This window comes from Microcebus murinus, chromosome 2, assembly GCF_040939455.1.
Source record: "Microcebus murinus isolate Inina chromosome 2, M.murinus_Inina_mat1.0, whole genome shotgun sequence".
Taxonomy (NCBI): Eukaryota; Metazoa; Chordata; class Mammalia; order Primates; family Cheirogaleidae; genus Microcebus; species Microcebus murinus.
Genome location: NC_134105.1, coordinates 52191400 through 52206720, shown reverse-complemented (window position 1 = coordinate 52206720; position 15321 = coordinate 52191400). Strand labels below are relative to the sequence as shown.

The 15321-nt window shown below is 39.1% G+C and overlaps 1 protein-coding gene across 20 annotated transcripts in view; it reads right to left on the bottom strand.

The window, feature by feature from the left end:
• Positions 1 to 15321, bottom strand: part of SGIP1 (SH3GL interacting endocytic adaptor 1) — a 195237-nt gene that overhangs the window by 70151 nt on the left and 109765 nt on the right. For all 20 annotated transcript variants that reach the window (XM_075999126.1, XM_075999124.1, XM_075999127.1 and 17 more), the window contains 3 exons: positions 3517 to 3541; positions 2542 to 2593; positions 1162 to 1247 (listed from right to left, as the gene is read on the bottom strand). In XM_075999126.1, the coding sequence (XP_075855241.1) occupies positions 1162 to 1247; positions 2542 to 2593; positions 3517 to 3541 (163 nt within the window). The remainder of the gene's footprint in view (positions 1 to 1161; positions 1248 to 2541; positions 2594 to 3516; positions 3542 to 15321) is intronic.

Sequence of the window (15321 nt, the reverse complement as noted above, 5' to 3'; positions counted from 1 at the left end):
TTTTAGCTGGCCACTTGGCATCAAATTCTCTCCAGTGGGCTTTGGTTGGAAGTGATTTGTGTCTCTTCCAGAATTTGCTCTTACTACAATTGGCAGTGAGTTCCACTGGCCTTCTCTTCACCTCCCTTCTTCTGACTAGGAGATGAACAGCCCCTTTGGACCCAGAGAGAAAGGTAACATGTTGAAGATAGTAGTGCTACCCCACCAGTCCTACGTTGTTTACTTCGAGATTGTTAACAAGAATCGGTAATAAAATTCTATCTTGCTTCATTCACTGTACTTTGAGATCTCCTAGTTAATGTAGCTTAGCCTACTCGTTATGCATCCAAGTCTTTCTGTCCTTAACTCTTAAGACACTTCATCAATATATCCTAGAAAAACATTTTATTATACCTATACCATGATGCTCTTCAGTCAAAGAAAATGTTCTGTACTACCAAACATAGCTACTGGAGCTACATGCATTAGACATAAACACATTTCAGAAATAGATTAGATTCCTTTTATAGAGAGCTTATTTTATACCAGTAAGGTACAAATTATTTGTAGCCATCCCCCCAAAACTGGTTAATTTTTAAAGATTAAATATTTAACTCTAGGAATACAACAATAATGGCAGAAATGAAGATATTTTTCCCATAGCATTTTATTTCTAAGTTGTGAATGATTCAAGGTCATTCCTGGGTCGTGAGCCAGTAAACAATGCCTTTTGTGAGCAATCTAAGTGACACTTCCACTGATGAGGTAGAAAAGAGATTCAACGAGGTTGGAGAGGCCAGATCACAGTGAAAGTGACCATGACAGGTGTAATGAGGCCTAGCTCCATTCATGCTCCTGCTGACACCTCCAAATGATGACTGGATCCCAGAACATTCACTCCCCGACAGAGATTTGTGTAGATTTGCAGTAATTCTTACTAATTTCTTTTGAGATGTAAACTTTTTTAGCTACTAGATATTTCTGGAAGTAAAGCTTCAAATCCTAAAATAATAGAGGTTTGCAAACTGTTCTTGACAGCACACCTAGATCAGAAATTTTCTTTCCCATGAGGATCTGATAATATATTAAAAATATGCCTCAAAATATATACATTTACTCTAGAAAGGTTATGCTTTAATAAAAAGAAATACAAGTCTGTAGATGTATAGGGTTTTTTCCTACCTTCTGTCTTCTGTTCATCAAAAGCTGATTCTAATGGTGGGCCAAAGAGGGGAGCAAGGGCTGTAGTGTCGTCTGGAGGCTTTTTGCTAAATCACATACATTAAAGTAAAATACAGAGACAGGGCTCAAAAATTAGTGCTCAAAAGATACACAAACTTTCCTACAAACAAATGTGTGTGTGCACATGTGTTATATATGCACACATGCATATGTGTGCAAAGCTCCCGTAGGGCTAAGAAGTATTATGTAAGGATGTCAAATGTATTATGGGACAAGAGAATTGGTAGGAGGTAAGATCCTTGGTCCTCAATGGACCAAGGGGCTGGTCCAACAGAAGTAAGTTGAGGGGAAACACTTTCAAAGCACCATGGTTCTCTATACCTAGAAGAATTAATACTCTAGATAACAGTTTATTGCAAAGCACCTTTCTTCCCTAAGATCTCAAAAACCATTTATATTTATCTTCACCACATCTCCGTGTTCTAGTTAATACAGTTTATGAGTGGTTAAAGTCAAGGATGGGATATTAAGTGACAAGGCACCCAGGAAGTTTCATCCTTCCCCTTCCTACTCAACAGGCTGGTTACAAAGTCCTCAGACCTCTATACAACACATCTCAGAAAGAGAAGAGTAGTGAGAGATTAGGGAAGCTGGAGGACAATAAGTTAAACTCCCATCCTTTCTCCTAATTATTCTTCTAGACTGATTTTTGAGAAAAGGCTGCATGACTGCCATTTCTTTTCCAAACCCCATTCCCCTCGTTGATGCTAATGTATCCTGTGCATGTGTGCTGAGGAATGAGGGGTGAAAGGAGGGGAGTGGTGGGAGCGGGAGGAAAAAGATGTAGAAGGATCCAGCCTTGAAATGGGAATAGCAGTCTTTTTAGAAAACGATGCCCATTTGTACAACACTTGCTTAAATGGAAGAAGACACTGTAAAACACAATGCTTTGCCAAAGCCCCAAACTAAAATAGATTATTCCTTTCGTGTGTGGCAGGTGGAATGTACCATGAAATTGTATCCAACTAAACAGGCTTCTCTTCACAGGGCAATACAATCCTATTTCAGATCAGCATTCTAGACCCCAAAGACCTCTTTATAGAGACCTTTAGCCTTCCCATTAGTGAGGGGACTGCACATTTTGGTAGGCAGTTATTTTAGATAAGTGCAGAGTATTTCCCTAATGGCCTCCCTTGGGCTGCACTTATGAGAAATGATAACATATTAAATATTTGGACCATGCTATGAACATATGGACTTATATGTATAGGTAGGTCTTTTATTAACAGAAGCCTAGAGTTTAGTCCAAAGGAGACTTGCTTAATTGTTCCAAGTTCATGATACCTTGCATAAAACACAACTAATGTCTTTCATGCTCACCTTATAAGCTCTGGAGTTGGTGTGGAACGCCTGGGTCTTGCCACTTCTTCACCTGATGTACAGGACAAAGGAAATGTTTAGGCATATTTTTACCATTACTCTCTGATATGTCTTATGAATTATGTTTGGAAACACTTAGAGACTTAAATCCCATCAGTAAGCAATGCAATATGAAAGCTTTGCAAAACAAACCCTCTCCCCTGGCAATGCAACAGCTATATATTAAGCATATGTAGCAGCATTTTGTCTGGCATTTGTAAAACCTCATTAACCAAGGAACTACCATGGTAAGCCATCAAATAGAAGATTTGTATACTGCAGAGCTTAGTGGAATAGCATACCATTCTTGGAATGTCTGCTGCCTTGATTGGTTATGCTTCCCAATTACCATAAAAGAATACTAAGCCAGGCCATATGTGTAGCACAAGAATCCAGCATTCTCTGCCTGTTCTTTTCTTGAAATGCCAAGAAAATGTTATATATTTAACTATGAAGCATGAATTTAGAATTCCCTAGAATTTGTTGTATGCAGCAGAAGAAAATTGTGCCCTAGGTGTATTATAACCTAATCATATCCCTTTGGTTGACTAAAAGTTTTATATCGAATGACATAGGAATGGATGAGTTGAATCTACTTCAGTTCCTCCTGCCCTCCTCCTCTTCCCACCTCCCATCAACAAATACACACTTGATTAAATCCATTTCCGAAGTTAAATACATCAAGAGTTAACAAATATAGGAAGAAAATAGCAATGTTTTTCCAAAAGCATATTCATTTTCAGAATTTAAACATTAATCATTCAAAACCCACAGGGGTTCATTACAAGAATTCTTTGCTGCAAAAGTAAAAAAAAATTGTAAGCCTTAAAATCAAGCCCAAGAGTGTAAAATTCAAATGTATATATGCTCCAAGATCCAAGGAACTATTCCTTCTTTTAAATTGTACTCTATTTCTGGTAGCTAAGATATACTTACTGGATAAGTTCCTTTTAATTGCACCCTAGAATTAGAAATAGACACTATAAGGTTTAAGACCACATATATGTTATGTACAATATGTATTATTTCTGTCATTGCAATTAAACTGAACTCAAAGAAATGCAGATGTGGAAAATGAAGTTTTTCTCAGAACCACATTCAAGTTGGAAATTGTAGATACATATACATAAATCCGTTTTTCATTTTACTCAAAGAATATAGAGAGAAAGGAAGGGTAAATCATGTCTTCTGAACAAGAACAACCCCTTACCTGGGTGGATATGGTAAATTAAAGACAGATGTTGAATAGTTTATTTTTAAAAATCCTCTTGAACTCTAGCAGATAAGAAAGTAAATCCAAGTTTAACATATGTTTGATGTTTGAAAATTATAGAATCTATTTAGGAGTACTGTATGCTTCTAGTGAGGTGGGGTTTTCAAATAGCTAGTACAGTCATCAGTTTACAAATGTGATTTTAAAAGATATAAGTGACAAGTGATCAAGGCAAGGGAAACTTGGAGGCATCTGCCATGGAATGGACTGTTTTATTCAGGGAGGCAGGGAATTCCACCCTACCCATTCATCCCTCTTCCCTCGTCAGTTTCTTCCAGTTGCCTGCCATTAGGCCTGCCAATCCACCAACTGGGAGTATTTTTCTTTCTATTTTTTAATACAAAGCATTGTGATACTATTGGAATACAAATAGCCCTGGCAGGAATAATCTGAGCAGGTCATCTCTGGCTTCTATAATGCCTTAGCATAAGCTTACTTAGACCATAGAAGGATGGATTAGACTAAAAGTTTTGATTAAAAACCAGAAGCTGTGAAAAGTTCCTAGCATGGGATGCTACCAGAAAAGTAGACCACCAGGAGGGTTGCACCACGGGACCAACGGCATGGCTTGGCATGCTGCCTTAGGATAATGATGGGGGCTGAGTCAGGGCAGGAAAGTGGAAGTGCAATGTATGAAAATACCACAATAGGTGAGATGAATGATTTGTGGAGTGGCCACAAAACACATTTTTTCCTACTTCCTAACATTTTAGTGAACGTAGTGAAGGCTCAACCTGGTGGTCACAGAATGTTTTCTTCTCTCAAATTATAAAATTAAGAACTTCAGATAAGATTTAGCACCTCTGCAAATAGATCTATTTGCAGCTTCTTTCCCTCATTATTAAGGATATATCAGAACTCTCTTTCCCATTTTGAACCCATTTATGATAGAAGTGAGTTTTGCTCTGAACAAGGATCTATCAAACTACATTTTCTCAATCTCTCAAACTACATTTTCTGGCTTGTTTTGCCTAATAATGCAATATGTTTCCTCCTACTTTATGTGCCATATAGAGAATTATTACATTATTATGAAAATTTTAAAATAAATATGGTCACTTAAATTTGCTGTAATCATGTGAGTTTTGCTACAGGTTTGCTTTTGAAAAAATAAGGCTTTGAGGACAGAAATAATTAGAGAACAAATTGTTTAAATGGAGTTAAAATGTTTTTCTGGTTGTGGACTGTCAGATAATCATAATTTTATTAGTAAGGTCTGAAGAAAGAGATATAGGGGCTTTAGTTCCAAGTAGTCAATGGCAAGATTAATAAGCTGGCATAGAGGGAACAGAGCGCACCTAGTGTTGTGAGACCTGAAATCCAGCAGTTTGAGGATCCCAGGAGCTATACTGAAGACCTCTTGGTTTCTCTGTCCTACTCCTTTTGTTAAAAATATAGTACCCATGAAACCAAGAAAGGTACAAAGCTCCTTTTGTATTTATTAATTCCCAGGTGCGTCAATTAATTCAACAGCTATTCACTGTTGAAAGGCACTAAAGAAGTCCCTGTAACATTTTTATTAAATACTCCTCATGAATGAACGATCACAAGTTAAGTGCAAGTAAGACTTGACAGAAATGTGCAAGAAAACTCTGTTGTTTAGAAATTAGGAAAAACAAAACTAATATCAATTTAGAAAGGGACAAATATCTGAATGATCAGCATCAAGTCAGCAGCCACAGAGAAGAAAGTCCTGTTGTCTGCTGATCCGGCACACAGATCTTTGATGGCCTTAATGTTGCAGCGTGACAAATCTAGAACAAGGGTAAGGTGATGTCAACCACACAAACCACACTCGGGAATGAAGCCCACTGAATTCGAAAACCTTCTCCTCCTCCTCAGGTGACTGCATTTTCCTCCTTTCAATGATTGTTTGTTGTTATATGAATGTTGTGAATACATTTTCTTCATTTTGAATTAGTGAATTAATTTTTTCCTTTAAAAAAGAAAACTTGTCCTAATTTGGGATGTCACTTAACAGCTGGGTTGGAATCACCAACACCGACATAGCAGTGCCTGCAGATGCCACTTTCAAACCTTAGTTAACACAGTTTAGACAGAGAACCACCGACTTATCACCTGGGGCAGGGTAGTTGGCTCAAATAATGATTAATCGGATTGACACAGGCATACCGCTATTTCAGAAAGCATTGTTTTCAGTTCCATTTCCTCTCTTAAGGGACTGACCACGTAGATGGGGATCATTTTAAACACAGCAAAGACCTTTCTTTTTGTTGTTCTAAATTCATCATATTCATCAACCTGAGGAAAATGATTGAGAATCCACTTTGAACAATGTAAACTAATATTGATCTGACCTTCCAAGTTTGTCTTCAGTGATGAATCTACTTAGAATTATGTGACAGCCCAGGACCATTGACTTGACAGTGTGTCTCCCTCTCCCAAGATGGAAATTAGAATTATGTATCAGCACACACTGACCAACGTAAGTTGCAGTCCAGGGACATATTTTGAATTTAGGCTTAAAAACAAAGTGGATTGAAAATTGTTTCCTTGCAATCTTTATTGTTTTATTATTCTTCATTATCACTTTGCTATCAGCTTCTATCATGCTTTCTGATTAATCTGCTGGTGCTTCACACACACACACACACACACAACCCCCCCCCCCCAGTTTCAAATTTGACACTAGGTATTGGGATTCCCATGTATTAATTTAGGTGGCTATGGAAAAGTGGTTAGAAAATTCTAAAATATGTCCTTGACACTTAGAGGGTCAGAGGCTTCCAACCCTTAAAGCTAATTCATCTGCTTCACTCACACTGGGTTATCGTAAATTTAATGGGAAACCAACCTGGCCACCTTGCCTTGGCAGCAATTTTCTCTATACATGTTTAAGGTAAAAATGTTGAGAGTTCTTACCGGGCTGCGCCTCTGTGATCAGCAAAAAGGAAGAGAGAACAGACACCTAGTCAGAGAATGATGGATCAGTCAACAGGCTTGGGTAAGAGAAGACTTTCATAAACAGCTCACCAAACATACACTCCGAGTGATCAGGCCAAAGGAAGACAGGCGGTCATTGTGTTTAGGGCTTAGTTAAACCATAGGAGCCTTTGCAGAACTGTCCGTGGTATAATACAGCTTTGCTAATGTGGATGTACAAGTGTTACTTATGTGTACATAAGAACAAGGCTGAAATGTACAAGTAGATGTCACTGACGGTTTTTAATGTCTTGCCATAGGAGTTTTTCTCCAGATTATTTGGAGAGGAGAAACTTAGAAAATAAACAATTATGGGGCAAACTGTTCCCCTGTACAACAGGGTGTTAGCAAACATCACAGACATAAAGCATTTCCCACATAGTTAGGGTCTAACGGGGGCCTCCAAAAACTCAGAGGCAGGATTTAAAGTGCACTCTCCTTGGTCTGGCTTCTCGCTGTAGTGTTCTATGGAATCTGTGCTGATGAGGACTTTTGCTGGTACATATATGTTCTTGGCCGATGATTCGGCAGCCTCTACCAAAGGGGAGGAACATGACAGGGAAGGTGAGGAGCCCCTGACACACACAGGTGGGAATAATGAAAACTGTCCAGCACCAATAGAACACGGGTGGACCAGAGGATGCCTGCAAAACAAGCAGACATACAACTTCTTTCTTTCTCTCTGCAACCCTTCATGCTACTGTCCATTTTCCCCGACGGTCTCTGATGGCTCCCTCTTTAGGATCTTTCTGCCCTTTCAAGAGTAGCGAGGATGGGAGTGGGGGAAAAGGATGTTGCTCAGCATTTCACTTTCAGGATGTGGGCTCATCCATGGATTCACCCGAGGCTACCTCCCAAAGCCAGGCTGGGAGCACAAACACAAATGTAGCTGTAGCTAGGAGCTTGCACAAATGAAGAGGATGGTCTACTCTTCAGAACATAGATAGGAAACAAAAACCTGTAGCCTTTCATACCTGGGAGACCTCCATGAATATTTAGTCCAGTGGCCTTTATGATGGAGAGAGGGGAGTGAGGCTCTGAGACACACATCTAGTAAAGGGGTAGAACCAGAGACAGAATTTAGATCTCTGGGCCAGGCACGGTGGCTCACGCCTGTAATCCTAGCACTCTGGGAGGCCGAGGTGGGAGGATCGCTTGAGGTCAGGGTTTCTAGACCAGCCTGAGCAAGAGTGAGACCCCATCTACCTGGTGCAGGCCTGTTGTCCCAGATACTTGAGCCCAGGAGTTTGAGGTTGCTGTGAGCCAGGCTGACGCCATGGCACTCTAGCCCAAGCGACAGAGTCTGATTGTGTCTTAAAAAAACAAAAAACAAAAAACAAAAGTTTCTGATCTTCCACATTCTTGTTTTTTCTATGATACCAAGCATGGCATTGCTGAAAGACTCCTAAAGCAGAGAGCCATTGTGGCTAACACCCAGGAATGGTTATTTTTCAGACCAGTTTTATAAGTTGCTGGGACTTTAGACATATTTACTCCAGTCAATTTTACTTATAATATTTTAGACTTTATTTGCTTTATTTTCCAGGTACTGCATCATATTGATCCCATCTCTCTTAGAAACCAGTCTATATGCATGGATGCAATTTAAATCAAATTAGAAAAAAAAGAGTATATTCATGTATTTCTGGGCTTGAATTCTCTTCTTGGCTAATTCATACTCTATTTTGAGAAACATTCAAACACTTTTTTTATATGAAGATTTAGACTGTATTATTCTTTTGTGATCATGCTGAAGTTCTTTTCTAAAGAAGGAAATATGGGCATTTTATGACAAATGACTCACTTCTAAAATATAGCAAATAGGGGACTAAAAGTGACACAGTTCCTCCACGATGAAATTATGAGAAATAATGCAAAATAAAATGCAGATTGCAACCATACAGTGGCAGAGCCTTAAATATAAGGCTCTTTATATTAATTTAAAATTATATAGAACACTTTTCAAAGTAATTTCAAGTATATTATTGTACCCAAACTAAGTCATATCTTAATTTCTAATGAGTTAAAAACCGACATTTTTAATCAATAGCTTATGTTTGTATTCTTTCAAGTAAAAGACAATCATATAAGGTAACATTTTGGGAACTGCATTTGTAAAATGCCTTCATCAAGGAATAGCTATTCAAATTCATATAGCCACAGGCTGATTAAACAGAACCCCAAAGACACAGCTAGAAGCTGTGCAAAGAGCAGACCCAGAAGGCTTCAAGATCTATAATTATCAGCAATCTGAAACCTTCAAAAAGAAAAGATTTCCAGAAGTTAAATGGAAGGGCTTTATATACAATAATTATCACCATTAAAGAGAATAAGACAACTTAGACTCTGCCAGACAAGGGCAGCAAAGTTATTATCAGCCAGGAGGGAAGGGTCTTTGCCTGTTCAAAATTTTATTTTACCCTTTCTCCTTAATTTCCCAAGAATATCAAAGACTTTAGCCTCCTATGTTTGTTCTACCAGTACATAGAATTTGCTTCAAAGGCAGAAGATAACTAATTCTGTATGTGGCCTGGATATATTCGATAAGCTGAGAGATCTATGTCCAGAGTTGCAAACTCAGATGCTTCCAGGGGTGAGGAACAGGGCTGGGTGCTGGGAGTCAGGGCACATGTGCATCTTGAAACTGGTGAACTGGCCACTGTTTAGGTGCTTCCTGTGTCTGCCATGCCAGAATATGGGCTTAATGCTGCCAGATCTTCGGAAAGAAGATGAGCACCCACATTTAAAAAAAAAATTCCGAATGTTCTAGTTTTTAAATGTGAGCTAAAATTGTTTTTAACTGTACAACCAAACAAAACACCTATTCAGTTGTTCAGAATCTGCAGGTGGTCAATTCCTCTCTGATTGCAGGCATTTGTATCATACATAATAAGCTCTCAATGAGTTCTCTCTGTTGTTTGTATTGCTTCATTTCTACATCTGATTACTCAGAGACTTTGCAAGTGGTCTACTCGTTTTCTGAACAAATTTCCTACATTCCTAATTAAACGTGAAGTATTTAATTCCTATATTTCTCTTGGTCCTCTAATGCATTCTGGAGAAGGTTTTGGAACATTTTATTTTCCATTCTACTTTTATTTTGGTGTTCCACTTAAAGATAACTCTTACTTTGTACTTTGAGGCTGTTTTCAAAGTTGGTAAAAACTGCTAATTTACAACTTGGTCACTGGAATGAAAATCTTTGGTTAGAACATCTTATATTTCTAAAATGTATATAATTTTCAATAAGAATGTGTCTCCCTAAAAGAAGATACTACAGCCTATGCCCTTGTAGTCTCTGCAGTATTCTTATACCACACTGCAGTTTTGTTTTATTATTTTTTTGCATAACAGGATTAATTTAAGTTCAGTTAACTAGGAAACCTTAGTCTTAGTCAATGTGGGTAAAGTGTTTTAAGGCATTTATCATTTCTAAGTAACCAAACATATTCTGTCTTGCTTGCCAAATTCTCTGAATAATCAGCATCAGATTTTGTAGTTTTACAAATTTGCTAACTTCAGAGCTACGGGGAAACAAGAGGAAAATGGGTGGTAAATTGCAAAGCACCAAACAAATATTATTTTTACATAATCTAGTCACAGCAAATTCAATGATTCACGTTAGAGAATTTTCTAGGAGACAATTAGAATATATGATTGTTATGTTTATTATTATGATCCCAGCCAACATTCCTATTTCTTTTGAAATGCTTTGGGTGAAGTCAAACTATCTGGCAAGTATCTATTCGCTCCACTCTTGTAGGTGTTTGTCTAAATTTAAACTTGTTTCTATATATATTGCAAGTCAGATTACAGAGAATTACTTATTATATCCAATCAGACATGTTTGAAACGATCTTCTGAAACTCCATTTGGGAGGAGAAACAAAGAACCCGCTACTAACAGAGATATCATTAAGAGACGCCGGGCTGAGGAATTGACAAGATGGACATTTCCAAACAGAAATGAGGCAAGGGGGTGGGGGGAAGACATCCTTGAAGACACACAACTGAAATGAAGAGGAATACTTGTAGCTAAAATTGCTGTATGGACAGCAGGGGGAACACCAGTGAGGAACGGAGAATTTTGAAAGCACCACAGGCAAACTTCAGGCCATACAGTCCTCTCGATATGTGAAGTGGCCAAATTCAGTTAATTCAGAGAAAGATTCAGGGTCAAATAAATGAAAATTGGCAAAGTGTAAGGAAAGGCTACTAAAGGGCACCAGCAATACTGTGCTGCCACACAGCAGGTGACAGGGAGTTGACTCTCAATTACTCAGAAGTGGGCCATTTTAGCTTAGTGATCATCATCATCATAATCACAATCACAGGTGCTTATTTTATTTTTGGAAACAAAAATATGTGGGCCCACATTTTGATCAGTTTTAATATTTTGATCCCATTTTGTGCTTTCCTGTGCCTTCCATCCAATCTCCGTCCTATCACGTGGACTTCCTGCTCGTGTGGCGTCCTACACGTGGGGCAGAGCCTGCCAGGACAGGTCAGCGGGCAGGGTAAGAGGTGACGGCACTTACTGCAGCCTCCACTTAGGCAAGTTAAATTGAACAGACCAACAGCTTCTCGGCACTGTTAACATGGAAACACAATATTTTCGTATTTTCCAGCAAAGAGATCACCTCTGTCAGCCATACATTGGCATCTTGGGAACATGTTCCCGACAAACCAGGCAACCGAGAAGAGAACATAAACTTTTTTTTTTTTTTTTTTTAAATCTGTTCCATGTTGCTCTAAAATAAAAAGATGTAGGTACATCATATCAGATTTGTGCTGACACTAAAAATCACCCACTGGTACTAAAAAGTACCATCCAGAAGGTGATTTACATTTTATAAAGATTCTCTTTTCTAGTTTCCGACGATTCTAGGAGGGGATATTTTGATATACTGAAAAAGAAAAAGAAAAAGCCAAAATTCAGACCCAGAACCCCACTACTACTCCCATTTCCCAGAACAGTTTGACAAGCATTCAGGATGCTACTGTGTGGTGCATTAAACAAAAAGTCAATTTATAAAAATGTTTGCCTAACTTATAGCATGTATACGTAGCGTGACTAATTCAAGTGGAAGCTGCAATAAATGAAACTTAGCACCGAAAATATTTGATCATATGCCTGTGATTGAGGCAGAGGTGAAACTTCACAAAATTACCCTGGGTTAATAGCAGGGTTTTAAAATCACTTAGCAACCAACTTCCTTTTTTCCCCAAGTGGCATAATTAGACCTTGTCCTGGTTCACAAAAGTTTGTTTTTAAAATTCACAGCCTCGTTTAGGTGTTAAACACAGTCAGCCATTAGATATGCAGATGATGAAAATCAACAGAATAGATGGTATTTGGCTTATTTCTTACCGGACTTTTCCTCTAAGGAGCGTAGGCATGGGGAGGAAAAATAAAGAGAAAATGAGAGAGGTGAAATGTATTTTCCAGAAGAAACAGCTCAAGGCTCAGAATAACCTGACGGAAGGCAGTTCTCTAAGGCGCTAAGGCTTTTATACAGGCTTTCTGTGGGTGTCTGCTATATCATTCTTAGGCTGCTGTTTCTAGTTCAAGCTACAGAGGGCATAAGTGCGGCCTCCATGGGAGCACATTCTAGGCTTTCTTTTGAATGGTTTGCTTTTATGAAATGCATTTGTGCCTTGAAAATAGAAAATTATGCTTGTAATATTGAAAGCAATTGGAAAATGACGTTAATGCACTGAAGCCAGGCATGGTCATGCAACTGAAACACGAAACTTTCCAGAAACTCAATCTTGACAGAGAACCTGGCATGCATCATTTTCTCCTGCATCACCCTGGGGAGAACCACCAGCTCTTCTTTGATTCCCTCTTTCATTTTTCCCCGTTCTCCATGGACAGTTACAAATTCTTACAATTTGTAATTACAACTACAAATAAGAGAGCATTCTGGGGACCCCTGGCCCCGAGAATGTTCTCCTGTTTCCTCAGCAACTGTCTTAGTGGGGACTGCGTTGTCTCTTCCTGACAGTACATGTGCTTCCAGCCAATGGTCCTATTGCCAGTTTCATTTCCTAATCCCTCCTTCACCCTATCCCCTGAATCATTTTTCAGAAATAGTGAAATGAATATATTACTCTGCTCTTCAAAAACCTCCCTGGTATCCAGAAAACAGAATGCAAACTCCATTCCATTGCATTTAATGCCTTCATGATGGGCCCCAGCTCACCTTCCTGCCCTCATTCCGCTCTTGTCTTTCTATGAAGCTTGCAGTTAGCTGCGGAGTCTCCTTGTAGCCCTTGGATGTGCCACACGCACACACAGACACACCCCCTGCCTTCTGCCCATGCCACTTCTTCAGCCTTCGATGGCTCCTCCCTCTCCCGCAACCGAAATCTTACTCGTTCCTCAAGGTCAGTAACATTTCTTCCGTGACACCTTTTCCAAGCTTCCCAGTTAGAATAAATTGTTCCCTTGTCTTGTTGGATTGCAGCTCGCTCCTTTTGTTCACAATAATAAACAAACAAATAAATATTGAAAGCCTTTCGATGTGCCTGACATCTATTAGCCTCAGGGAAAACAAAGGTATGCATCGCTAGGACATTTTTGCAGTTCTTATTTTGTTCTGTATCATTTAGAGATCTCTACTCGACTATTGGCTCACGGTAATGGCTATGAATGGACTCTCTCGAGCCCCAAACATAGTGTGAGGCATAGAGTAGGCACACACAACATGATTAGGAATTATCTTTTGGGGGAACTATTGAAACATTATGCAAATATTTGAAGCACAGCATCTTTTGCAATAGGGAAAGAGGAATCGCTCTCTGAAATAAGGCTGTCTTGTATATGGCCCAAGCCATGTGCCCCGTCCTATAAATATTTCACTTAGCTGCCACTTAACTGTTACTTTCTCTGCCCATTAGTGCCCTCAGGTGCTAACCCATTTTACTGAGGTTCTAAGGAAGTGGCACCGCTTTGTACAAATGTTAGTGTGCATTATGTGATCAGATCTCCAGGGTGGAATTTTCTCCTATGGCAAATACTAATGCTTCAGAATAGCTAAGGGCCAAGAGAGAGGGGTCCCATCCTTGGTGACACTTTCAGATCCAGACCCATGCTAAGGAGCACAGAGAAATACAAATGGCATTCATGAGATCTAGGTTCTCAATATACAGACAGAAAGAATTTTTGAGTTAAAATCAAATCGCTTTCAGGAGGTTGTCAAGGTGGAAGGACGAGCATGAGCTTTTATATATTCCAATTAGTTCAACTCCTTATTTTCCGGCTGCCTTTGAGCAAGTTACACTGTGCTTTAATTCAATAATTTGTAAAGCAGGGTTAATGGCTACTTTGTAGGATTGTAGTGAAGATTAAAAGACAAGGATGATACTGACAGCCAACATTTCGTGAGAACTTACTATTGCATTACCTTATGTCGCTGGTGTTATTATTATCTCTAATTTGCTGATGAGGGAAAGGAGGCTCTTAGAGGATCTCTAAGGTCAAAACCAAGGAGCAGAACCAGGACAGGATCCCAGATAGTCTAACTCTAGAGAACCAGGGCAACGTGGGGCTCTTGGCACAGCCCAAGTCCCCTAAACAGATTGAACCCATGTTCAGGGCCTCGTCAGCACTGGGATCTAAAAACAATGTAGCTAAATGCTCACAGATCACACAGCCTGGAAAATTTTGGATGTCTCTAATGGAAAGAATTAAATAGATCATGCCAGTCTAACATAGCAGGTCTCAAAGAATGAACTTCTCAGAGAGTGAGCTTATGTTTCTAGGCATGCTTTCAGTCCTTGGGATAAAACTCTAATTATAAGGTGAATTTCTTAGCCTTTTCTACAAGTAAATGAATTTTGTTTAATTAACATCAGAAGAATAAACATCAACACACAAATGATAAAGGCTACCCCTCCCCTCCTGCCCATGCCTTCCCATCTCCAGCTACATAATGTATTAAACCATCTTTGCTCAGCATGTTTTGCTTTGTTAGCAGCTACCGACACCTAGGCTATGGCCTCTTAGCTTACAGGATCCTTTAGGATATTAAAAACAAAAGTGAAAACAAACACAAAACATGACAATTCTCTTTAAGGGAAAACAAAGATATTTCTTGATTTAAAGCAAGCTAATAGCATCAGAGTTGATTTTTAATTATGGAAAAGATAAACAAGAGAACTGGGAAAGAGATATGTATATCTCTGGGCTTACCTGTAAATATGTAGAAATAGAGTAAGTGAATTTTGGGACTAGACAAAATCATGGACCTAAAATATAACCATTGAATGGGCGATGAGTGCAGGCATTTTCCCATCCCATGGCCTAAGAAAACAATTCCTGACCTGCAAGCCCTGCTGAAATGCAGCTCGTCCTTATGAGCAACAGCTTTCCAAGGAATCCATAGACCCCTGCCCTCTACGGATGGAGAATGTCTCTGGCTGTTATTATTCCGATCTGGTTCATCCAAGTTAGGTTTTGATGGAGCCTACATTTTTGCACGAGGGGCTAGAAATCAGCAACACTTAAAACTGCATTCTGTT